This window comes from Hyperoodon ampullatus (genome assembly GCF_949752795.1).
Source record: "Hyperoodon ampullatus genome assembly, chromosome: 8".
Taxonomy (NCBI): Eukaryota; Metazoa; Chordata; class Mammalia; order Artiodactyla; family Ziphiidae; genus Hyperoodon; species Hyperoodon ampullatus.
This window is the reverse complement of record NC_136921.1, coordinates 25,199,841-25,227,694: the sequence shown is the minus strand read 5'-3', so window position 1 is coordinate 25,227,694 and position 27,854 is coordinate 25,199,841. Positions and strand designations below refer to the sequence as shown.

The following is a 27,854-nucleotide window of genomic DNA, read 5'->3' as shown; positions in this document are numbered from 1 at the left end:
TGGAACCCTAACAAATCCTATAGTATTTAAACATGATAATGATATATTTTAAATAAGAAAGGCAAAATTAGTAATAAAACTGATAGAAACTGACTGCCCTTTCTAATGGGAAAGGCTCTGTAGACTGGTTTTTAAGTAGGATATTGACTGGCAGTGAAAGATTAAGACTGCTGTGTAAGAGAACGAGTTGGTTCCTGATTCATGGATGCAGTTAGAACCACTCAGGGGTGGAGGACAGCAGGGTCTAAAACAAAAGCCCACATGGAGTGAGATAAAGGAAGGAGAGACTGGCTGATGTTATGTGGTGGTCATTTCGTCTCTAGCATTTTCATTTACCCGTTCGATATCCCTGCTTCTCTCATAAACTCAGCATATTGTCTTTCTTTAAACTCAGACCTTGAAAGTTAATTACTCTCATTTCCATTACCTCACCACTGAATAGGACTAATCCAAATTACACCACCAAATACCTGGTTAAAGGTTAACATAGTAACAACAATTGTCATTTACAGAATATATTCATGAAGTTTAATCTGCTCATGGTATCTTCATTTAAAATATATCAGGGCATCTTAATTGGATAAATATCCTTTAAAAATTTCTTTGATTCAAATATGCAGATAACACTTTTTTTCTCTAAATTTGTGATCAACCATAGGTTAAAGAGAATGTCATATTAATGATAAATAATAACAAAATTGATGGAGGAAAATCAGTGGTATTGACTTAGATTATAGTTTCATACTCCAGTTTCAGCCTGCATTTAACAAAAAATTACAGTTGTATCTACATGAAATCTCAATCCCAATTTCAACACCTGCATCTAATAATCATATAAAATTTAAGAAGATTCTGGCATGTGACAATTATTTTGTGTTACTATCTTCACATCTGAATTTTTAGTAATTTAACTGCTACATTAAAAGGTCTTAATTGCAAGAGTATAACTCATAGTGTGTCCCAGAAAGTCTGATAGAACTTAATCACACATCCCCACTGTCTATATTATTCTGAAGCACCACCTGTCAGCTGAGCAACATAATGGCATATGACAGAGCTTGTGAACCAAATTTCTATCTGTCTCTCAGTCTAAAGACAATAGCCTAAATAAAAATATATATATTTTTTATTTCTTATGCTGCAATTCACAGCATCTTTGAAAGTTTCCAGACTGGTAACTAAGAGAAATAACTATTTTCTTGATCTAACTCACTGGCAGTAGGGAGGCTGGGGTTGTTGCCAGAAAGGAAGCAGTCAACTTTAGAGGAGCAAAAACTGCCCTTCCCATTAGTAATACTGTTTTGCGGTGTTCCAATGTTAATCAGCGAGTGAGCACAACTGGCAGAGCCCTGTGAATTAAAAACTTTATGATGATATGCATAGCCTTTGATTCCTTAAATATCAAAATAAATGTATAAAAACCATGATAGAGGGAAATAATTTAATAACCACAACAATTTACAGACTGTCTTCTATGTGGAAAAATCTGTTTAGTATTCGTAGATAGATGTGAAGATTCTGCTCCAGCGTGCAGAAATTTTTCCAAAAATACATTCTGTCATACATTACATTAGTTGTGCCCTATCTTGAAAAGTTTAAATGCCTATAAAATGTAACATAAAAAGTTATCTCATGAATTTGATTCAAAACCATTTTATCTTAAAGGTGCTTTAAAAAACAATAAGGATGAAAGGAAGAGGACTTGAGTTTGTCAGGTAAACATAAATCTTTGGAACAAAACTGTCTCCCTAAGCTTTTTTTAATACCAAAACTGTAAAAAAAAAAGAATATGAAGGAAAAATTATTTCAGAAAACTGCCCCTCACAGGGAGCCAAATTCTTTCCCAAATAGTCTACTTACAGTACTCATGCCTATCCATATACACAATGATTCTGCAAATCAATACTGCATCACCTGTTTATAAACATAGGACATAGAATTGCTGTTCAAATTATGAGAAAGGGGAAGTCCATGGTCTGCTTATATTTAACATTTTGTAACTATAACTGTATGATGTTTCTTTTTTTGCTTTTAACTGCCTTAGCTATCATACTACTAATACTATAGTGTACATAATGTAATTAACTACTGAGCACCTATGTGATAGATACTGTTTTATATGTACTACCTCATTTAATCCTCATAAATATGAGGTTGATCTTAATATTAGATGCCCTTTTTAGATGAGAAAATTGAAGCTTAAAAAGATTAAGAAATTAACCCATCTTCACATGGTTAGTATGCAAACCTGGGCTATTTAATTCTTAAGTCCCTCTATTTAACCTCTACTTCAACTATTTGTTTGCAATATTTCACTTGATATTATCGATTTTAAAAAGTGACTAAACTGGTTACTCTATTTGAAGTGTTATAAATGTACTGAAATTATAATGTGACAATAGAAAAGTAGCATATATTGTTAATATACTTGATCGTGTTTCCAAGTTTTGCATATTCACAAATATACCTGGTTATTAACAATTATTATGTGTATCAAATAAAATAATTGTTAATGGCCTAAAATAGGTAACAAATGAATCTATATTGTCAATATCCTTCTTAGAGGTTTTAGTTTATTTTCTTATATAAAATATTGCAATTTGGACCATGGAAAATTGATAGTTAGGAGCTTAGGCATTGCTGATTGGCCACCTGCACAGATGTTTCCCATTTGGTAAATTATAAAATCTCTAAATTTCTGTCTCCTTGACTGTAAAATGAGGACAGTAGTGGCCATGTTGTGTCAATTAGTTGAGATATTGTATGAGAAGTGCTTTAGCACACTTCCTGACACAGTAGTCCTTTAGTAACTGTTAGATATTATGACTTGTTGGCTTTTTATCAATGAAGAATTAGTTGTGTTGTATAGAAATTTATACCAATTAAGATTTTAAAAGCACACTACAGGGCTTCTCTGGTGGCACAGTGGTTGAGAGTCCGCCTGCCGATGCAGGGGACACGGGTTCGTGCCCCGGTCCGGGAAGATCCCACATGCTGCGGAGCGGCTGGGCCCACAAGCCATGGCCACTGAGCCTGCGCATCAGGAGCCTGTGCTCCTCAAAGGGAGAGGCCATAACAGTGAGAGGCCCGTGTACCACACACACACAAAAAAAAGCACACTACATAGTGAAAAGAGAAAAGTAAAATGTTGGACTGCTTGAGTCAGAGATACTGGGTAGATCCATGTAGAGGTACCCAGCAGGCAGTAGCGACAGGAAGGAGGGGAGCTCTGGAGAGAGATAAGAGCTCAGAATAACTTACACAGCGTTGAGATGGGGAAGGGATCCAGAAACTGAGACAAAAATGTAATGAAGAGGACCAAGGCCAGAGAGAGGCTTGAGAAAGACTTGTTGAGTGGGTTATCTTCATTCACTGCCTCTTTAAAGATGGATAACCAAAATCTTAAGTCTGAAGTATACCCAATAGTAGTCAAGTAGATTGTTAGAATATTATCTCTGTTGAGAACTGACTCTGTGATCTTGGCCAGTTATGTCATTCTGAGCCTCAGATTCCTTATCTTTAAAATGGAGTTAATACTGCCTACCATGCAGATTTTAGGGAACACTGGAACTAATGGGTAAAAGTACCAGCACAGTCACAGTGCTTGTTGCAGAGGAAGCATTAAAATGGATATAGGGGCTTCCCTGGTGGCGCAGTGGTTGAGAGTCCGCCTGCCAATGCAGGGGACATGGGTTCGTGCCCCAGTCCGGGAGGATCCCACATGCCACGGAGTGGCTGGCCCCGTGAGCCATGGCTGCTGAGCCTGCGCGTCCGGAGCCTGTGCTCTGCAACAGGAGAGGCCACAACAGTGAGAGGCCTGCATACCGCAAAATAAATAAATAAATAAATAAAATAAAAATAAAAATAAAAATAAAATGGATATAGACTGAGACAGGAGAGGTGGTAAATCAGAAAGACTTAAAGCGGAAGGCAGTATATAACAGGAATGCAGTTTTCATACCAGGAGAACCTAAAAGAAGGTTAAAAGAATGGCAACAAAAGAAAAAAGCAAAACATTTCATTTAGTGTAGATCTTACAGTATAGATCCAAAATAGGTAGTAAAAGAGATGGAAATGTCAAAGGCCTTGAAGAAAAATATTTCCTAAGCAGACTGAGAAAGGTTTACTTTATTTGTAACCAATGGAAGCATGCATATGTGCCTTCATCTTTTTATTTTTTTGGTTTTTCAGTCCCTTTAGAAAAGTGCTTCTCTTTTGCTCTGAGTTCTTAACACTTTACCCTCCACTCAGAACTAGAGGCCTATTTTTCTAACTTCCTGCCCTGCCTATGTCCTCACCTTCTTATATATCTTTCTCCCTCTGGTTAAGTTAAACCCAGTCTTATAAATACCTGCTGGCATAAACCCAGAAACACAATGAAACATTTGTATACTTTTATTCTGTATCATGTGGTTTTTACAATTGAGAATGATTTATTTGTGATAGTACATTACATTAGAGGTATGACGGTCTAATGTACAGACTACTGAGAAAAAATAAGAGCAAAATATTTTATATTTAACGAAACCAAACTTTCAAATATCCTTCACATATCCACAAATCTATTAAGGACAGGTAGATGGTGTAAAGCATTTGGGTGGGAATCCTAGTCACAGAGACAAGAGTGTGGCTTTCACTGCCTCTATTTTTCAGAGACCAGGAAAGGATATTTGGGCATGATGTGCTTGTGACAGACCCTCAGGGTGGGAAGGGCCCTCAGTGGCCACGGAACCCAATCCCCGCTCCCAACATCACTGACCAGTTGTTCTTCAGCTGCCTCATTCATTCTTTATCATCACAGAAGAGGTTAGATAAGACTTTACCACCCCACACACATGAAGGAACTCACCATCTCCCAGGACAGACCATTCCAGCTTTGGGACGCTCTAACTGTGAGAAACTCCTTGATGGTGTTCAACCGAAATCTGACACCTTACAATTTCAAACAGCTGCTAATGTTTCTGTTCTCCAAGGCTACACAGAACAGTGCTAATCCCTCTTATGTGTAACAGCCCTCCAACTCTTGAAGATAGTTATCATGTCCCCTTCCCCAGCCTCCTCTTTTCCATGCCTGGCATCTCCTTCTTTCTTTAATCATGCTTCAAATGAAATGGAACTCCATTATTTTGTTGTAAATATAGTTTTCTTTGCAAAATAATAAATCACATGTCCAAATGAAGTTACGAAGAGTATCATAATTAAGCTGATATTCACAACTTCTTTCACAATATTACAGTTTAATCATGTAAAAGAAATTTTAATTGAATGTTTTCTTATCCACCACAAATGAAAAGAGTATATGCAGTGCCCTCAAGGGACAGACTCATATCTTATGTGACAATACACACTCGTGGAGCAGCTGACACCTTGCCAGATAAGCTGTTCATTCTGATTAATAATATAAGCATGTAATATGTTTGTTCCCAAATAGTTATGGCACTCGCAAATTCAAATTGTTGTGATTCTTCAGCAGCCCAATTTAAAGACACACATCACACATCAGCACCTGCCTCACTCTCAGGAAAATTCACAGCATCTGCTTTATTTGAGTCCTTTGGCCTGCCTCATTCACATGATTTGCTTCTAGGTCAATTCAATTGTGAACCAGTGACATCCTGTCTATTGTTTTTAAGCCACTTCTTTCCAAGCTTCAAGTCAAATCATTAGTACCTAAGCTGAGATATACAACTTAGAATAATGCCTCCTTCATACCTGCTAATACTTAATGGTGGCAAAGCTAGTATGATACTGTTCACATTCCTATTATTTTAAAATACTTATGGCAAAATTTTTATTACGTGTAAGAGTAACATTCGTAGTATTTAGTGACTATCCAGCAAAAACACATAAGAATGGATCACAGTATATGCCAAAGCAGAGATCTGAAGGTCCCTGATTGTGTCAGATATTAATTCTTTAGTTGTTTGATCTGGGAAAGTCTGAGGGAGAGGTGCCAGGGGAGGGCTCTGGGAAAGCCAATCGGTAGGAATATATTTTAATATTTTATCAAACAATAAAAGCATAAGGAACATAGCACTTGGATACTAGTCCTGGCAATGGAATATACTTTGTTGCTCATACCCTTACACAAAGGTTTCTAGGATTTTGAAAAAGCCAAACAAAAGTCTCAACATTCTTACTAGAATAAAAAAGACATAAAAGTTATTTTTTCATATATTTGAGTAGGAAGCATTGAAAAGCATTTGATCTTGACCTGCTATGAAATCAAAGACGTCTTTAGCTTAAAACCGTCGTGTGCTATATCAGCATATATACAATTACTACAGACTTTAATCAAGAGAGAATCTGTCTGAAAAAATTAACCTTGAAATAACCACTGAAAATATGATGAGATGAACAATTCATGAATATGAGAATTATTCTCTATAGTGAGCTTGATTATGGAGAATGCAGTCTTGAGCCATGACAAAGCTCTAGCAGGTATATAAATAATACTATAACTTTTAGATACCTTTACAATACACTATGATAGAAAAGACTTTGGGGATGTTTTTTGAGATATTCCCAAACATGGATATTACTGTCCAAATTCCTGGCTTTTTCTAGGATCATGTTTCCATCAAGTGTTACATGTTTTATGACATTTTTTTCAGACAAGTTAGTCTCACTTAGGAATTCATGAAAATTTATTCTTTTGGTTGATGACACTTTTTTACAAAGACCAAGATTTGGGTTTTTTGTGTGTTTTGTTTTATAGCCACTTTCTGATAATTATAGTGGATCTCCTCCTGTTGCCTTATCCAGCAGATGAATGACTAGTTCCAGAATATGCATCTAACCACATACCAGATTTGAATCAGAAAATTATCATAAAATGGGACTTCTGATTCACTCACAAATAGTCAAAATCCTTAACTATCCCAAGCCCAGTATATATGTCCTTGAAACAAAGATAGTTTGGATGTTTTGACATATTTTATTTTCAGCAGACCTGGAACAATTGAAATGTTTTTGTTTTTTCCCTTTTTCTCACTAATAAATCTACCTTCACAGTGCTCATCCTGCCAGTGAGAAATGTGGTACTTAACAGAAATTTATTTTTATACAGCCTATAAATGTTGAGCGAAAGCTGTTAAACTGTGGGAGACAAACTTCATCTGTACCTTTCAAAGAGTTGCTGAGTCAATTTGTAGGAGTGAAACAGCATGTATCAGATCTAAATTTGCTAAACAAAATTAGCTGTGTGCCATTCTGTTTGTCTTATCTCTTTCTCTGGCTCATGGTGTGCTAATTCTGGCCACAAGCAATATAGTAAGTACAGAAAAAATAATAAATGTCCTCTTCATCAACAGTTACATAAAATGTTTTGTCTATTTCAATTTATCTCAAAGTTTTTATATTTTCAAATTTCATTCTGCACTTAAAAAAAAGAAAAGAAAAAGGCCACTAAAGAATTGTATCTGAATCCCAATCACTTCAGTTTCCATTAATTCCAAGTACACTTTTAGAGGTTTCGATATATCACCAGGGACAATGGGGCTGCTAAATTTGAAGTTAAAACAACTGGGAAATATTAACTGTTTAGCTGATATTTTTACACAGTAAAAGTGTGACTTGAAATACTAATCCTTTTATTGTTACTTAAATGTGTTAATATATTAGTAGTTAAAATATTACCAAATATCTGAGCTGAGTACTGATTTTAATTTAGATGTTGTTTCATTCACAGCTAATAATGCCTATTGTAGTTAAAATGGTCACATTTAGCATAGTCAGAGGGTAAAAGTCAAAGATTTTTTTTTAACTGTGCTAAATAACAAATGATTAAAAGTTCAATGAGTTGTATTTCAAGTGGTAGGGCCTTAGTAATATAGCTTTTATATACCAAAAGTGACAAGATTCTTTTAAATCACAACATTATAAACCAACCATTATGAACTACAGAATTGCATAAGAGACAGCATTACATGACCCATTTAAAAAACATGGCATCAAGAAAAAAAATATATATATATACCTGGATGAGGCATGTTCATATTCAGAGTGGAAATATTTTGAAAATTATCTCTACAGAGCACATTATTTCATCCAAAGATACACTGAAGTGCTTTATAGTGTGATTTTACTCTTTATGACAATTTTTTTCTCGAAACAATGCATTCTTCTACATTAATAGTAGATGCTAGCTACGTGCAGTAGGAAAAAAAACAAAAAAATATATAATGACACCCAAAATTCACACTAAATGAGAAATAATATGACTTCTTAAAATGTATAATTTTCAAACATAGGCAGAAGTACCATAAAGTTTTTTGTAAAAGGCTTCAGCTTCAGAGCCCCTCTCTTCCATTGGTGCCCCCCAAGGACCTGCACTTAATTTGTATTCTTATTTCTGTATTGTTTTTAAAGAGGTCCCCCAAACTGCATAAATGCAGGTCCCAACATCTTGGAAATGCCCCTGCTTTGAAGTTTTTTCAAGAAGACAAGGCTTATATGATGATTTCCTTAATACATACAACACACAACACACAACACACAACACACACACACACACGTACAAAAAGACCTCTGGAGAATAGAAAGGATGAGGAGAAATGCAGAGTAATCCAAAGGAGGATGAGGAGAAATGCAGAGTAATCCAAAGGAGGACTCCTCGAATGATAGATTTATTGGATAAGTTTCTTCAAATGGCTCCAGGGAAAGCATAAAGAGCTGTTGACCTGGAGGCAGAAGGATTTGGTGCGCTGAGCATCCTTTTCTCACACAGTGGGGCAGGTAGAGTAGAGGAGCCACTCCTTTCAGAGGGTCACTAACTCCTGTGGCTGGAGAAGGCATGAAAGAGGAGGAGCAGCAGACGGCAGAGGCAGCTGGCTCAGAACACGGCAGACATGTAACTGCACCGACGGATGCACCAGTCAGGCTTCACCCTTACATACTGCTGCTTTATATCTCTACTTCCTCGTCTACAAAGTAGGAACAATAATCCCTGACTCAAAGTTTCTTCTCAGGGATTCTTAAAGGAAAAACAATCAGGAAAGTTCTAAGAAATTGTTCAGACAGAGGTACTAATGTCTCCATACCCAATTTTCTCATTAATAGATTACTCTGCAGACTGTTAGGTAAGTTTTGAAGTTACATTACCTCTTTCAGGATGTTATAAATTAAGGTACACTTAGGGAACCACAGTGACCTAGAAAGGTTGACAGTTTCTTGGAATCTGATAACCTGAGAAGAAATGTCTGGAAGAGCATTTTCCCTGGTAGAATCTGACCAGGGAAAATCTATAAATACTATAATCATTTCACCAATTTTCAGAATGCAGAGTGAATCATCTAAAAGAGCAGCTAAGAGAATCCCAGTCACCTCTCAGTACAGTTATGCTGCAAGTATTTCTTTTATAGGATCCTTTTCAAATGGAAGGCATATGTCTAGTTGTCTATTTTAAGATACTGAGAAATCTTAGTATTAACAAAGTTGTGTTATTACATACATCTAGGAATAGAAAATGCCACATTCTGTCTGGAACCCTTTTTTCATGAAATACTTATTAGCATTTCTCTGGAGGCAAATTCCTCCCAAGAGTTTGGAAAAATCACTTAATAACATATTTTTTTATATTGTGTTTCATTGGTCTCATCTGTCCTTCTTTAAAAGAAAGGGGAAATCTAGCATCTTGGGCTTCTTATATGTCCTCCTCAGTGCCTAACACAGTCCTCAAACACACTGATAGGTCAGTACATGTTTACTGCTTAAATGATTAAAATTTTAAAATAAGAGATAAGTAAGAAAAGCAAAGTAATGGACACATAAAAATAGCAGGCTACAAGACAGTTACATGTTTAAGAATGGTATTTATATATATTTAACTCACCAAAAATAAAACTAACAAATATACTTGGTACCATATTATGAACAGACTCTAAAAATGGGAATGAGGACAAATGATATACTCTTGGAAACACTCCATTGAAAGAAATACCTTAGGAAGCTCAAGAAAGCAACTAAGGAAATTCCCAGGGTAAACATGTCTAATATCTATTATTAGGAATTCTATAGCTATGTTTTTAGAACAGCTTACTTTGTGCACTTATATGGTTTAATTATAAATAATAACCATCCGTGAATGAGCTTAAAATTGTTTCAGCAAATGTATGTTATTCTTCCATTTAAAAAAATATTTTTAAAGAGCTTACCATGTATGTGGCACCTCATTAGTCTCTGCAGGGTTTGATAAAAATGTTTGCTCTTAAAAAGTTAAAACTATAGAATGGTTTAAGATTAAATGCAGATAGGTGGTACAGATAAGGATTATAGATTAGGGTAGCAAATGAAGGAAGACCTAATGAAGAGGTATGATTTAATACGGAACTGGAAAGATTCAACAGTTTGGACAGGGAGGGCAACCAAGGGAGCCATGAATTCCAGGGAAAGGGGTCAGCAAAAGGAAAGACAGCAAGCAAGGCTCTGGAATACTGACTAGGTCAGCCTGGTTCTCAGACAGAATACATCTTAAGAAACTCTTAAGACTGGATCAAAAAGGAAACTGAAGACTATTTTAACAGGCTTTGAACTCTGCAATGGGAACCCATTGAAGGCTTCTGAATAGAAACTAGGATAATAAAAGTATTATATTAGAAATGGTCATCTGGCAGTGACAAGAAGGAAGTCTTGGAGGTAAAAGGACATTGAACAAGGGGATGAGTAAAGTGGATCTTGCAGTAGCCTGCTCTGAGTTTTTAATGACTAGATGAGGTCAACAAAAGTCTTAGGGAATAGATTTTAATAAGCCATGCAATCAAATTCCTTTTTTGGGGGAAAAAAATTGTTTAACTGCTCTAGTTCTAGACAAAATGATCAGACAACAGGAACTCTTAAAAATGAACGTGTGTGTCTAAAAGAAATATTATTCTGTTTTATTTTTATTTGGTTTTCATAGGTTCCCATAGGAAAAAAAATCTCATATTCTCATATCCTCTAAGCCTACAGAGAAGAATAGGAAATAATGACCAAAAAAAAAAGTTTTTAGTAAAAGGAGAGTTCGCTTAAAGCAAAATGCCATCCATGACTTCAACTAGGCATCGCCTGCTAGTGATGGGGACCCATCTTGAAATAGAGGATTGCATAACTTATCACTCAAGCTATAACCATACTAGACGTAGTCATAGAACCTAGAGAATCTGTTGTCATTTTTTCAGTCCTAACGAGCCACGAGATATTCTCAGCACATCATAGAAGACCAGCAGACACATTTTTTGAGAGCAGGTTTACAATTCCCATTTGTATCTTAAAAGCTTAAAACTTGGATGTCCACCTAGACCATGTCCATATGGGACTAGACATAAGTAAAGGTCAGAAGAGTAGCAAAGATATGGTAGGTAAAATTTATTATTTACAAGTCTGATCTTTTTGGAAAATAAAGGAGTGCTTATTGCACCCTTCATTTTCTTCTCTCTAAACACTTAGACAACGTTCCAAATGAAATATAGAACATTCATAGTGCCTTGATTCCTATTACTTTAACTCTCTGGATTGAGAAACTGAGTCTTATATATTCTTATTCGTGTTTAATATGCTTCAGTAACCCCCACGATATTGGAAATAACATGATTAACAGTAATGATCCTGAGTTAGCTTTCAAGGGAGAAGTTTAATGATACAGCAGAGGACGTTTCCTCGTGTCTATGTTAACGTTTTACAGAGGGGGGCCCATTTTTATCGCAAATTCCTAACAGGAAGTGACTCTTCCTGCCAAAACAGGTTTAAACCTCCCTTCTGTCACTATTCACTATTCCCCATGAGAATGCTGATCATGTCCGAGACAGTTCTGGCGCTTTAGAGAAGTCAGGGACAACCAGAGAGAGTTAAGGTTAAATCAACAACATTCAAAGTCACAAGGACCAGAGGTAGCATCTTGCAGAAGCCAACTGAAAGGAGGCAAATGCACCACAAAAGTAAATTTATAAAGTCTTAGTACTTAAAGCTTAGCTTATGCACTTGTGCAAAGAATAGCTGTGATCCTAGTAGGGCCTGAAGAAAGATGAGGACCCAACAAGATAAAGATAAAGAACCTTGCATCTAAGGATGGGTCTGGATGAATCTGAAGTATTCCCATGGATTTGCTAGTTAAGGATCCCAAGCAACTAACTGGTCATGAAGAGCCCATTGTTTACCCTTTATAATCCATTTTCTTAAAGCATGCATACTACTTAATACAGAATGAAGAAATAACCATTCTCTACTTATTGGTCATCTTCACAGAGTCACAGGTAAAAAACTCTTGAAGCCACTATTATAAACAGATACTAGCATCAACAACCCTTACCTGACTTACAGGGTCAAAATTCTATGTCCAGAATAGGCACTACCAGGTGAATAGATCATCTTACAAAACTACACCTTAACAAAGTTTGCTATGTTTCTTTAATCTTAAGGTGCTGTAAGTTATAAATGCAATCAATGATTATTCTTAAATATAAATTAAAGATGATGATCCTACAGTCTTCCCCTTGAAAAGAACTTCGCAGTCTGATAATTAAGCCCATGGCTCCAATCCATTTGTTTTCATTCAATCTTCCAATACTCTTTAAAAATAACCCAACCTTAAACTTTTATTCTTTTCTTTTAAGTGTCTGCAACTTTTCAAGTACTTCTGTGTATGTTAAAATGTTAGGAGTGTTGGGAACTGCCAACTAATTTATATTACCTAACTTCTCTGGGCTCCCAGTTTCCTCAGCTAGAAAATAAAAGGTGTGGACTAGATGAGTGGCTTTTAAATAGTGCTAGATTTCTGTAAAGCCAGAGTAGGAGAGTAGACACCAGAGTGGGAGAAAAGTGGGAGAGTGCCAAAGGCAGGAGACACAAAGCTGGCTTCTCGACAAAGCTTTAACAACAGCCTTCTCCTTTCACCCTTTTACCTGTTTTAGATACCAGGGTTACACACATAAATTCACTTGAAAAAAAAAAAGAGGTTCCTTTATAAAAATAATTGAAAACCAATGCATTTCTTTTTTCTAAGAAGTCTAAACATTCTTTTTCTATCTAGCTGAATCATTAAAAACATTCAAGATGTTAACTCTTTAAGTATTACTTTCAGCCATACTGATAGAGATGAGGAAATTGAGACACAAAGTAAGAAGTCTAACCTAAGATCACAGAGACAATGATTGTATGACCAGAATCTAATTCTCCTAATTTCTATTCCGCTGCTTTATTCTGTAGCATTCCACAACAGCAGGGCTGCTGCTGCACGACTGATAGCTTAGGCGCGCACCATTCCCATTAAATTCTATGTGGCTGCCGCCCCCTGGAGTTGTGCCAAGCAACAGGCCTGCAAAGCAATCACGTATTTAAAATGAAAATAACTATAAAACAATTACTACCTGTTCAAAAAAGCACTTTAGAATTAGGACCCCAAATACCATATATTTCACCTCTATGTTATAAAAGTGAGACAGTTCTCTTCCCTCTTGAAAAATTGGTACAAATAGAAAGCACCAGTTGGAGTGTCAAATATTACAACAAGAAAGTGTCTTTAAAGCTTTGATTAAAGCATTGGAAAATAGGTCAATTTATTTAATAAACATGTCAGAATTATCAACAACTCGGAAAAAGCCAAATAAGACAAAATCTAAAGAGACCATAGAGCAATTCTGAAAAGTAGTATTTTGGGGAAATGGCCTTCAAATACAAATTCTTTAGACTTAATAATCTCTTTATTTCCTTTAGGCAGGTGCTCTTCCGACAGCAATGGTCTGTTAGAAAGCTTATATTATGTTTATTAACATATGTGCTCATGTTTTAAATAATTAACTCATTACTGGGATGTATCTCACTATCACAGGAGACTTGAAAGCCATTTTTCAGAAAACGGCTATACAGTGGAGAAATAGAGAATGCATTACATGCATTTCCCCCTCAGGCATGCAAGCCAAGTCACAAAGACATGGCGTGAGTTGCTCAAGGTATTAAAAAGAAACTGGAGGAACGATGTCCCTACAATATAGAAATCCTGATTTGAACCACCTGGCTATGTCCTGTGTCACACTTAGCCACACAATAGGCAGGCAAAATCTCCTTCAAATTACGTAGGAAAGCTACAGTTTCAGGAAACACTGATCTAAGATATTTTTTATTTAAAAAAATAAAATAAAATTGAGGGATTATTTGTCATTATAACCTGTAATTTTCAGTCAGTAGGAATACTAGAAAGCATGAAAAGTAAGGTTTTACTTTAACTGTCTAATATTTATATTAATTCAGGAAATAAGTACTAGATAAAGATGCAATTTGGTTCCATATGATCAAATGTAACATAGTAAAACATTTCTAAAATGATATAACCTGGAGAAAAGTTTATAATTTGATTAAATTCTGCCCTGCAACCATACTCAGTAGATCACTGTCAAAGGTAACAGTGGAATATGCTTGACAATTAACTTTTGTAAAACAGCTATAGTCTTAAACATTCATAAGCTAATTTCAACGTAAATATTAACATCTCGCCCTATAAAGCAGTATCTCTTAAAGGGGTGGAATCAAACAGCAAGTGCCAAAAAGTCTGCAGGTAAGAGAACATCTTTTTTGATCATTTGCTTCATTTATGTTATAGGCACTTACAATTTACACATGGATATCCAACAGCAGCAGGACACTGTAAAATAAAGCAAAAACTTGTTGCTATTTTTAATATATGCTAATTTTTTTAAATAACTGGATTGAAATAATACTAAAAATGATACCACTTTAAAACACTGCCATGTTTAAGATACACTAATTCAATTTATTTTCTAAAATGTGCACCTTAAATAGTCATTAATCTCAAGGTGGCTCTAATCACAAGGCTTCAGAGCATATTTAGATAGAGCACATTTCCTTGCACCCTAGCATTTTTTTAAATTGCAGCAGTCTACCTTCCTTCTTTGGTCAAGAGGGGAAAAGAGGGAGAGAGAAAGGGAAAAGGGGACTTCTCTGTAGAAAGATTTGGCCTTGGAGTCAGGGTTTTTGAGATGTGCTAGTGATCTTGGATCGATGCCTTTTTATTTTCTTTCAGGAATAAATCTGAGCAATGGAATGGCTTGCGATTTGTCCAGCCAACCAGCCATATCAGATTTACCAGAAAGAAAGAATGAAAACTGGCTCAGAGGACTCCTGCAGTGCCTGAGTGGCAGGTTGCTGGGAAAGACACACACAAAAAGAATATCCTTAGTGATGATGTGGAAAACATATATTCATATGTGTAAACTCAATAAATAATAAGACATAAAAAAGAATCTATAGTAATGGAAAAGGTAAGTGCATAAGACAGATGATAAATAGAACTTCTATTTAAGAACCAAAGGGATGAAAGCTCATGAATACTAAATATTTGAATCCACTTTAAGGAGAAAATATGATTTTTCTTCAAATGAATGCAAACTCCAAATATCAGCCAATGCAAACTTAGTGTTTTCAGATTAGAGCAAAAAGTATGTAAATCTTCCATGAAGGGCATGCTCTGGTAAATATTCTAATGTAATTTCTTAATTAAGACACATATTCAGTGACTAAATGAAAATTATACATATAAAGGAGTAAGTACCTTGATTTTCAAAAAATTTGACTTTCTATGCATGTATGATTAAAAAAATAAAAGGAGTTTGGTTTGAGAGAAAAAAATCAGAAATCAAGGAATCATGACACAACCAGAGTCATTCAGTTTTATCATATCAGTCCACATTATAGTATATTCAAGTGATCTGCAGTCACAATAATAGGTATAAATTTATTTGGAAGCATTCTGAAGAAAAAAAAATTATACCTTAGTCTAAAAAGCCTCCTTTTACATATATAAGAATTTCAAAATTGAAAGAAAAAAAGAGAAACTGTACCCATGGGTGTGCTTACAGTAAATACATGTAGGGAGAGAACTGATTTTTTTAAAATTATATTGAACATCTTTTCATCATTTAACTAAGTTTTATTAATCTTTTTCTTCTCAAATGTAAAAAAAACTAATTTTGGAGATATATCTTAAATACATAGGAAAAATGTGTGTTCTTTTATAGAATGAAAAGCAGGACCTAGTTACTTGCAAATAAAAAAATGGGAACTGAACTTGTTCATCACATATCTACTAAGGTATGTACGTGCGTCACTTCAGTGCTACTACATTTACATACATATATTGTATTTCAACACAAATGTGATACTGATTATTTTTCCATCATACCAGGAAGACAGAAATTTTGGAATTCTTTTTGGTGGTAAAGGCTTTATAACAGCCACATAAAGGGCCTTTGACTATAATATTTCTAGATAAATCACTGGAAATGAGACAAAGCCCTTCAGAATTACTATTAAAAAAAACACTGTCTTCTCTAAAGCTGATTTTTTTTTCCCAAGCAAAAGAGGAAAAATAAAAATAGGTCCTCTTCAACTACAATTATTTTAATAAATACCTTAGATCTATACAACAGAATCCTGCCCCTCCCATATTTTTATTCTGTTCACAGAGAGCAGTAAATAAGGTGCATTCCTTCTGCTTCTTAAGAAATTAGCATTTCAAAAATATGCCACTTTCCCCTGAACTCCAAGCGTGTCTAATAATGCGAGAAGCAGATTGTCTTCCCTCGTTTCCTTAATTTGTTTCATCTAAAAGCAATTCACTCAACATCTTGTCGCCCTCTGGCAGCTTAGTTTACTTATCCGCACTTAATTTCTCGTTCGGACCAAAACAAACTCCTCCAAACTGCTACTGACTGCTAACCGCGAGAGGGGAGACACGCAATATGTATTTACTTGGGAACATACAGCCATAGGTACGTAGCCACGAACACACGCAGAGCCTCACTCATACCCCAGAACGTAAGTTGGTTTTCTAAAAGCACTACATTAAAACCAGCTGAACTTTCCCTGCCAGGTGCGGCAGGGCGGGGGTGCGGAAGAGGAAAAAAAGAAGTCCCGGAGGCATTTGCAGTTTCCAGAGGATCACCTTAGCGCGCGTGTTGCAATTACACCAGGGATGCACCCGAGAGCTTTTCTTTGTGCGGCCCTTTCATCTAGATCACTTTGTGTTTCGAACAAGGGAGGCTCGCCTTTGTGCCCCCAGAATTTCAAGTGCAGAGTCAGACACGGAACAACAATGGCACGCTAATCCTCGCGCACTAAATGGGCTCACTTGTGGGCCTGACAATTCACGCGGGGAAGCGAGAAGAGACCAGCGAGGGCGCGAGCCGGTGTCGCCTGAGACGGGGAAGAGGACAGCTGCAGAACTAATTTGGATTACATTCCTTACAGAAATTCTGAAAAGGGCTTTTCGGCATAGCTCAACTCCGAGCCGCACAGTTAATACCAGATTGCTGCGGACTCGGAGCCGGGTCCCCCAGCGACTGAGGCTGCACCAGACGGCCCCCAGTAGGTCTCCTTGCAGAAATTCCTCTCGGCTAAGCTTGCGTGTCAGTCGCAACTGCTTTTGAATGGGTCAATGTGCATAATCAACCCATTGAGGGGAAATATGAAGGGACTCGGAGTGGGGAGGGAGATTAAAAAGGGATGTATCTAAGAGGCCGCTTGGAATCTCAAATCCGTGTTGGTGTAATTCCGGAGGTGGCTGGAGCTCGGGACCTGGTATGCATGAAGAATTTCGGAGTAATTGGGAGGGTGCAAACGTCCAGTACAAACGGCGCACATTGTGCCATTCGAAGGTCATTTTGAGAGGCTCGAGGATTGTAACTTGTTATTTACTAGGCGAGGAGGGGGAGGCGGCGGGGGCGGAGCGGGAAAACTACAGCGCGCTGTTTTCTTGGTGAGGTCAGAAGGACACCCTCCGGGGGCCTGAAGCTCTCCCTCTCGCCACTCCGTGGGCTTTATCTTCTCTAGCTGCCTCCCACGCTCCCGCGACCAGCCCCGGATGGTTCCGGAAATCTCCCCGGCTCTCCAAAAGGCCCCCCTTGGCCGCGTCAGTCACCCGTTTCCCTCAGCCCTTTCCTGTCCCACTTTCATCCCCAGGAAACTCAAGTGTCAGAAACTTTGAGCTCCCTCGCCCTGCAGGTGCTGTCACTGGCCCTGCGAGCCGCGGCGCGCCGACCCCGCCGCGCTGCCTCTCCCGGGTCAGTGAGCCTCTTGCCGGGCGGGGGCACCGGGGCGCGAGCTCTCCGGCCGACAGTTGCCGCGCACCCAGCGCAGCCGCGCCCGCCTCGGGTTCAATCCGCGTGACGGGTCGGCTCGGCAGCCGCGCCCGGCAGTAAACAGAACTTGGAGGGACTCCGGCCAATAGCAAGTTGAACTACAGGAAGAACTCTTCCTGGAGCCAAACACAGAAACCGACGGGAAGGCCGGGCTCCCAGCTTAAGTATGTCAAGCCATTTTTTTTTTTTTTTTAAAGCGGTCAGGCAGGCAGGCAAGGAAGCGCCCCTCTAGTCAATGGGGGCGAGGGCTGGGCACGCTGGCCGAAGAGGCCTAGCGTTGTGGGCCCCCGGGCCGAGGCGCGTCCTCCCGCCGCGCTCCGGCTCCCAGGCTGGGCTCCAGGCGGGTCTGACCTCGTAGGCTCGGGCGGCCGGGGGCGCAGCGGCCGCGGGCAGCACACGCAGGTGCAAAGCCCGCTCTCTCGGAGCCGCTCTCTCCACAGCCCTCCCGCTCACCGGAGCCCAGCTGCCACCGCCTCGGGACCCCCGTCCTTCCCCGGCCCCGGGCGGGGAGCGCTTCTCCGAGGCTTCTTCCCTCGGGGGGCCCGGACCCGGAGAGGAGCGTCTCCTGTGACTCCGGCTTTGGGTCTCCCACGTCCTGCACAACGGGCGCCACCAGAAGGCATCCCGCTTAGCGAGGCTCACAGAAAACGCGCGAGAAAGAAGCGGGTGAGAGAGAGAGAGAAAGAGAAAAGGGGCGCAGAGTGATTTTTCACGATAACTGAACACAGGCACACGCAGAGGATAAGTTTGGGGAAAGAGAGTCGCAAGAAACCCAAGGAAGAGGCGCGGATGGAGTGATCCCGCCACGCCCGGGAGCGAGCGTGTCTCCGGCTGGGCGAAGGGGGCGACGGAGCCACCCGGCGCAGCTCTGCCGGCGGCCGCAGGGTCAACCGCGGGAGCGCGAGAAGGACCGCGACTCACCTGACTGAGAAGCGCTGGGCTGGACGGTCCCCGCCGCCACGAGAAGGCTCACCCAGACCCACAGTCCTGTCGCCAGCTTCATTTTTTGGAAGTCTCAGATCCCGTGCTGATAATTACATGTCCAAATGGCATATCCCCTTTCGGGCACACGGAGGAGATCCCTCAGCCGGGCGCGCGTGAGGGCGCGAGGGGCACTGGCGCGCGCGGGGCACCGGCTCCGAGCGCGGGCGACCCAGTCCTCGCCCGCGGGGCCGAGGCCCAGAGAAGCGGGGGGAGAGGGTGCGCGCGGGTGGGAGTGAGCTCGAGTGTGTGCGCGTGGTGCTCCTGGTCGGGCCGGACAGCTATTTCCCCGTGTGAGCCTCCGCTTTCTCGCTCCCTCCTCACTTTCTCGCTCTCTCTCCCTGGTTGGTCAACAATAAAAAGGAAGGGTTCGGAAAAGGGTTTCCAAAAAAAGTTGATTGCAAACAGGCGGTAGCTTTCCGGCCTCTCCCCCCAGCCGGACTCTATTCGGCTCCCTTTTCAGTTTCCTCGCACCTCCAGTCCAAATTGGGAGGAAAGGGAGGGGTGGCGGGGAGAAGCTTCTTGCTTCACGCGATCCCGTCCTTTTTTCCTGTCAGCTTTCCTCACACTTGTCCGGCGGCTGCGGTAATTAAAGCTCCGAGCGTCATTTCCAACGCTCCGCCGTCTCCAGCTGCAGCCCCACAGAGAAATTAATAAGACTCGGTCCGGGAGGGGGGGGGGGAGAAAAAGAAAAAAAAAAAGGTAGGGGGTGGGTGAGTAAAACAACGCTCCACGCAACCAGGCTGGCTCGGCTCAGCCGCGCAAACCCCGCCCCCAATCTGACCCAACTAGCCACGCCTTCTCCCCCAAAGGGAAATCTTATTGGTTCAGTCACTCCCCAAAATCTTGGGCCTCGGGAGTTGGGAAAACACCTGTCCGGGAGCGGGAGCCTGGTGGTGGGGCGGGGGAAGCTGGATTTAATAGGCTCACCCGAGGCCACGGACTGAACCAGAGGCCCCCGGACAGCTGGCCCGCAGAGTGCGCAGACGTGCTTACAGAAAAGATTTGTTTCTTTCTTAGACAAGAAAGTCACCACGGTGCTCATCCACAGACAGGACTTGCCCTAGAAATAGAAGAAAACACTGCTTCAGTCATAAAACTTACCCCCCCCTTCCTACTTCCTCATGCTTCACACTCAGAAAGTAGTGTGAAGGGAATCTAAACACCCGTCTTTCCCCAACTATACAGTCTCTCCCATCCTTCCCACCCTCCCAAACGGACCAAACTAAAATTCCACGTTTGTAGAGCTGCATCCTTAGATTTTTAGACTTTACGGGTCATTTCATCTTTTCCTTGGACTCTACAACAACGTGGCTTGGGGTTCATTCCCATTAAGCAGCTTCTAGTCCAAAGCTACCAATTTGGTTCTAAAGGCTAGAAATGGTCCCAGGCCTGAGCTGTTCAGTCTGAAATAACTTAAGAAGGCAATGTCAGGACATAACCAACCTCAAATGATTAGGTTTTTTTCTACAGTGGACCCGGCTTTAGTCCCCTTCCATGTTCTCACTCTGCCAGTTCACACTCCCCAACCCCCAGAGGTCATTGCTAGCCTCAGGAGTTTCTAGACTAAAATATCTGGGATTGGGTCATATCATTGTACACATCCCTTGCTTTTTACAGCTCTGAAACTGTACCCTGGACAGGAGGCCAGAACCTCCTGAGGGTAGGAGGTTATTGGTTTGCTATTTGCACAGGCGTTCTATGTATGAATTCTTTTCCTTTTTCAGTTTCTCTAGAAACAGCAAATACATAAATAAAAAGTATCAGGGGAGCTTAAAAATTAAGCCACCCTGCTTCCTCACTCATCATTTGAGACCTTCCTATTCCTCCCCCACATCTTTTATCTATAGCCTTGTCCCTTAAGAATTTCCATGGAGCTAGAACAGAGAGAAACAGCAGCTTCATCCCAGAGGCCTGAAGCCTTCCCTTTCTTAGGCAATTAACAGGCACAGAGAGGAGGCCAAACAAGCTGAGCATGCTGCTTTACCCAGAGCAGCGTAGGGCCAGGAAAAACTAAGCCTAGAGCAGGTGAAGGTGACTTAACCAGAGTAGTACTCATTGCAGCAGAAGTGTGCACACCGTTCTTTGGGATTATCTATGCTGTCTTTTATCACCCTCCCCCCTGTTTTTTCTTTCATTCAATCTCTTTTCACTCCCCTTTCCTTAAATCCCCTTCTGTTTTTTATGATGACCCTCAAACACCTCTCTTCCATGAAAGCTACTTCTTTGTAAAATTTCCATCTGTCCCCAGAAAAGCAACTTAAGTGATTTTTTTTTAAGTATTGCTTTTGGAAAAGTTTAAATTTATGTATTAGAATAGTCTTGTTTCTGATAACAATTATTTTGCAAGAAGTGAAGAAATAGATTGTGTATTTTAGCTTAAATCGAGGGAAAAATTAAATACAATGGCTATGTTAAGGTTTTTTTCTACTTGTGTCCACTGTGATAGTTTTTACTCCCCCATCAATTTTAAGGCTCTTTTGTGGCAGGAACTCTCCTGTACACCTTGGTTTCAATCACACATCTAAAATAATTCTTGGCAAAAGAGAGATTTCAATTAATATTCATTGGTTAAACAATTGGTCTCTATTTTTTTAGGTGCTAGACAGCCTAAACAAGGTATCCACCAATTACATTACCTGACACACCCATGATTTGCTAATTCTCAATTTGATCTGCCTAGATCCCATTTTCCTGTTTCTAACTGATTGAAACAATGATTGATACCTGGCCAAAGTTGGGTATCTGACCACCAGCCTATAAAATGAATTGGCATGAAAGCCCTACTCAACAAAAGCCCTACTCAACGGTGACTGGTGTACTCAGAGTCTAGCTCAAATGATTTGAACATGAGACCCCAGAGATTTAGACAGGAAGGTGGTACCCTGTGTGGGCACACTGGAAGAGTGAGAAAGTAGAAGCCATGAGCTAGAGTCAAGAATTAATTCGTTCTATGTCTGCTTTCACTTGCTTCCCATCTCAACTGAGTCATTCTAAGTTGGACCACTCAGAATACCAAGTAAGACCAGTCAAAATGCCTTGGTCACTACTGATCAGATGAGAGATAGTCACTCCCACGGAATCTCTTCCCCGAGATTTTTCTGCAAGGGAAAGGAAGAATTTGTATTCAGTCATTCCCTGCTGGCTTTTGAGATACAAAAGTCCAGAGCTGGCCTGTCTATATTTCTTTCTATGTAGGGATGACCAGTCTGCAGTGAGAAAGAATGAAGTTGCCATTTGAAAGGGGCAAAAGGTCAGGTAGGGGTGGAGAATATTCAAGCTCTTCCTGTGGTTTTGTTGTTCATCCCCCTTTTCCTTAAGCTAGTTCAATTTTGTTACCTGAAGCCCCAACAGCATGAAATAGTAAAAGAACTTCTCTAGGGCTTCCCTGGTGGCGCAGTGGTTGAGAGTCCGCCTGCCGATGCAGGGGACACGGGTTCGTGCTCCGGTCCGGGAAGATCCCACATGCCGTGGAGCGGCTGGGCCTGTGAGCCATGGCCGCTGAGCCTGTGCGTCCAGAGCCTGTGCTCCGCAATGGGAGAGGCCACAACAGTGAGAGGCCCGCGTACCGAAAAAAAAAAAAAAAAAAAAAAAGAACTCTAACTTGTGTGAGATCATATAGGCCATCATGCCCCTTGAAGAAGGTATCTTGATAAGGCCCATACTGTTCAGTTTCCCTTCCCAGTTTCTCATGATTTCCCTTGGCTTAAGTCATAACCCCAAAAGAAAAGAAATTCCTTTGGCCTTTGCTGCTCACCCATATCCTCTTCTTCACTTCATTTCTTCCAATAGTGATAGAGTTCAAGGAGACTCTTGACATCATGAGTGGCAGAACACTACTGCTAGGAGAAAGGAACACATTGATCTCAGAGTTCAGTGTTGAAGTAGACACCAAGCTTTGTCCCAGAGTTTTGTGGTTCACTCCAATCATCAGCTTGTTTCTAAGACTTACCTAATGGTAAGATTAGAGTTTGCTCCTTTAGACATTTTGCTATTGGCCATAAATATAAATTTGGGACAAATATCAACTAAGAAAATAAAACAAGACCCTATCATAATTCATTTTCTTCTTCTGAACACTTAAAAATAAATACAGGTTTCTAATTTCCCTCCCTGGCCACAGTCATCTTCCTCAACATCATTCTAAGTTACCTGGTGATCACAAACAACTCACTTCATAGACTTGAGCCCTGTGCCTCATCTAAAGGAAGGGATTGTTATGTCCCAAATCTAACACTTCATGAGTATATGATTTACTGACACCTACTAAGTGCAAGTCATAATTTCCACAGACTTCATTTGTTTCTTATATCCTTTCCCTTTTTCTCCACTTACCCATACATACTTCTTCGTCTGGGGCACCAACACAGCCACATCTTAAAATGCCTTAGGAAAATATCCAAATAACCTTACTACTATATTACTGTGAACTGCTCAAAACTCTGGATCTTTACTGTTCCAACAGCCAAGAAATTTTGGCAGATACCAATCAGTTTCAGTATTATGATGATCAAGCAGATGACAGATGCAGTGTTGGTGTCTTTTGTTTGGTTGTTTTTTATTTAGCAACTAGCACTTGAAATAACATCTTTCCTCTTAACCCTCAGAGTTCTGAAATTCTCTGATATTTTGGTGATGTTCAAAGTCACAAAGCTAAAAAAATCTTTAAAAGTTCAATCATTTTTAAAATGCATAAGTATACACTAACTAAAGAAATGTTTTTTGTTATTTTAGTTAATTTAATATTCAAAGAGGACCTCCCCAAGAATATTTTGGTTTTGGTTAGTAAGTGTTTTCTTTTATGTGCATGATTAAGCCTTAATTTTTCAAGTGCTAAGGAGGAATGACTGAATGTAAATAAATCAAATCTGTGTTGCCCTAATGTCCATTCATCAGTGTCTGTCCAAGTCCTTACAGACATTTTTGGTTTGTGGTTAAAACGGCAAAACAATTTCAGCCCTGTGGACAGAGTAGTCTTTTGCAAAGAAGTTATGCAAAACTGATTTTCCTAGTAAAGCCTTTTCCTGTTCTGTATCTGCTTTACATATTTTCTTCAACTAAGTTCTCTGTCCCGCATAGCTTTTTCTATTGCTTTGTAAGCTTAAAAACAAAGTAAACCTTCAATAACAGTCACCAGTTGAAATCTAAGAAGAAAAGGGACAGTTCTATTTTTGCATGTTCATATATTTATAAATAAGTTAACTTAGTGAGGTTAGTTATCAAGGCTATGATTCTACCTGGCCTGAAATCTGAACCAAGATAACATTTGTTAGTTACTTTTTCAGGTAGCCTCTTATGTTGTATTTCCTTCCTTCTGTATTCTTAACTCGGCAAAGAGCTGAATCATGTTATGGTTAAAACACAGATTTCTCAAAAGAATCTGAAGTTACATTTGCCATACACACAAAAATGGATGTTATTCTAAGGTCACAAAGAGTTCTTAGAATTTTTCTTGAGCACCTGCCAAATAGTCAACTAAAGTCATAATGTAGAAACCGTGTATTTTCTTCTCAGGTTTGTGTAGGGATGGATGAATCTTCAAAGCTTCAGACAAAAGGTCCTAATAGTTTAGAAAGGGTCCTAAACTTGTTGAGTCTTTGTCTCTCAACACATTAAGAGCCTGGTATCTCCTTGCCCAATCAATTACCTCTCAGAATAACAAGTTTCCCTTTCCGTTTTTGGATTCTCCAATTCTCTTGTTACCTATCCTTCCCTAGACTCTCCTTACCTCTGAAAATCTGTTAGGAGGCCCCAAGACATCTGGTAGGTTCTCTTCTTGGTCCTAGCTCTGAATGTATCACAATTTTCTATGTTCCCAGGTTATATAACACAGAGGATATTCCATGTTCCAAAACATTTAATATAGTACAATTCACCAGTAGAGAATGCCCAGCAGAGAAGCTATCAGAATTATTGAATCTCACAAAGCAGTAGCAAAAAAATTACAATAAAGAAATGGCAGAGAAGTCCCTGGTGATTCAGTGGTTAGGACTCAGCACTTTCACTGCGGGGGCCTGGGTTGAATCCCTGGTCGAGGAACTAAGATCCTCCAAGCCGTGCGGCGTGACCCCCAAAAAAAAAAAAAGGCAAAAGTTAAACTTTTCATCACGTTTGATGGCAAGGAAGAAAGCACTAATAAAAGGATGTGTGTTGTTATTTACGTATTTTCTACAGAAGGATAGTTATTAATTTATATTGATCAATCTACAAATGTTTTCCCTTTTAACTTGCCATTAAGGTCCATAAAGACTCTTAAAAAACAAACACCGGTTGGTATATCTTTGTTTCTGAGGTCTTAGATTTTCATTTAAGAAATCCAATCATGAACATAGTTTGATTCCCATTAAACTATTCCCTTTAAACTGCTGATACAACAAACATATTAGTAATGTGCTACTACATCAAAACAGTATGGCTTAAGAAAGACACAAATATTCCAAGAGCTGATAATATTAAATTCAGTGCAAAATAGCAGTATTCATTTAAGTTCTGTTTAGATGGGGAAAGGTCGAGCTGGACAATATTTCAAATCTGAAGTAAGAATATCTACATTTACAAAAATAATCTTAGTAAGGAAAAAATCTAAAGTGATATAAAGTTAGAGAAATATTTTTTGTTCAATGAAACTTTTACCTAATTATAATTGGGAACATTTAATTAAATGATTTTTAAACAACACAGACCTTCTCAAATATACAGTCAATTTAAAATCATGGTATTAACGGTATGTAATGCCATATTACATTACATACTGATCATTTCTAATTTTCCATCGTGAGCCTAATTTACTTTTTTTTTTTTGGCCGTGCCACTTGGCATGTGGGATCTTAGTTCCCTGACAAGGGATTGAACCCACGCCCACTGCAGTGGCAGCACACAGTTTTAACCACTGGACTACCAGGGAAGTCCCAAGCCTAATTTATTGTACTTTTAAAGTAAAACTAATTTAAAAACAATATATATTACTCTGTGTAAATTGTTGAATGAAGAAATATTCCACTATATATTTCTTTTAATATTTGCTTATACTGTATAATGTTTTGCTATTGACAAACTTGTGTATTTTATGTACATTTTCAATAAAATCATATTAAGAAGTATTATGATATAAGGTAATAATATTTATTTTAGCTACTACATGCATACTGTCTCCAACTATTTTCTATGTAGCCATTTAGGGTAAACATTGATAGAGAAAAATGTTCTTTGTCTAATCAAATACTGGAAGAAAATAAAACAATTGTGATAATTTATTGTTGTCTATTAGATAGAGTGAGAGGGTAGGAGAGGCCTGCTTCATACAACTTAATTTGACTTTGTTAAATGAATACTTTGAGACAAATGGAATTACTATTTGTCTTAGTGCATTTACTTATCACTCCATTTAGGAACTCCCTAACACACTGGAGATGTAATGCATTATACCGAAAATATAATGATTGTAGATGTTGTCTGTCGCTCTAGTATTTCTTTTCAGAATACTGCTCTGAATACTGTCATCATGTCCTTTGAATCATAATCCTCACGGAATATTACTTAAACAGCATGTATCAGTGATAGTATTTACTACTAAATCCAAAACTAATTTTTATTTTGTCTTAACATGATTATATTTAAGTATAACCTTACCTTCTAGTATTTGCTGCGAAATGTATATATGTTAGTCACTTACATATATTTACATATATGTATATGCATATGTCCATTATTTCACCCAGATTTTTCTATAAAATGAAAAACCGTACTTTCTACTATATTCTACTATCTGAAATAACATATATTCTATTGCCTTTTCCCAGTTTAGTATGACACTAACATTTAAAACTTCCAAACTATGTAAAACAACTATACTCCAATAAAAGTTAATTTAAAAAGAAGAAAAAAAATCCAAACTAAATATTTCTGGAGGTATGACCTCCTTCCTTTACACTTTCCCACATTTTCCCCCCTCAAGAAATTATGTTTTTGAAAGAATATAATTATACTTTTATTTTTAAATGAGGAAGGAAGAAAATAAAATTGAGGTTTTACTGTACTGAGCACTGCATTTCACCCTAGGTGAGGACAGCAAATATCAATGATAGCAGAGTGTTAATTACAAAAGCAATCAACAAACAGGCATAAAGGTATTATATTTTAAAATAATAAGAAAAAATACATGTCTTAGGTAACTGAAATATTTGATGCATACATGCAATTGTATTATATATTCAAACTTATGACTTGAAAAGGGTCATCCTGATGAAACTCCCCTGCCTGTTTTCTAACTATGTTTGAAGTGAATAAAAATTCACCACTAATATAAAATTGATACTTTTATTTTTTTTAACCACATAAATAAAATCAACATAGCTGGAAGATAAAAATAATTATTTCAAATATTTAAATAGGAACGATGGCTCTATCAGCCTTTCAGTAAACAATGACTGATTGTGCTGGCTAAAACTATACCTTCAAGATTGGAAGGCACAGATTTCAAAAAGATACTGAGGTTGGTTCCCACTCCTGTGGCCTTCACTGTACATTAATCAGAAGTGTTTGCTATGCAAATCTTGTCATACAAAGCAATTATGGTTGTTCCTAAACTGACCTCATGTTTATTTATTACTTCAGCTTTTTACTCCCAAACCTTGTCTGATCTTTTCAAACACACACAATTTTTATGTTGCTTTTTAAAGGTACACAATACAGTGATTTTTAATTTATTTGTTCCTAGTATAAATGGAAAAACTGTGTAACTCCCTCAAT

At 38.8% G+C, this 27,854-nt stretch overlaps 1 protein-coding gene across 2 annotated transcripts in view; it reads right to left on the bottom strand.

Annotated features, from left to right (window-relative positions):
- The window catches only part of ERBB4 (erb-b2 receptor tyrosine kinase 4), a gene marked incomplete at both ends in the record, with an annotated part of 1,160,630 nt that extends 1,141,502 nt beyond the window's left edge, over positions 1-19,128 (bottom strand). For both annotated transcript variants that reach the window (XM_079710036.1, XM_079710037.1), the window contains one exon: positions 19,047-19,128. In XM_079710036.1, coding sequence (XP_079566162.1) covers positions 19,047-19,128 — 82 coding nt within the window. The remainder of the gene's footprint in view (positions 1-19,046) is intronic.
- Positions 19,129-27,854: the final 8,726 nt, after the last annotated feature.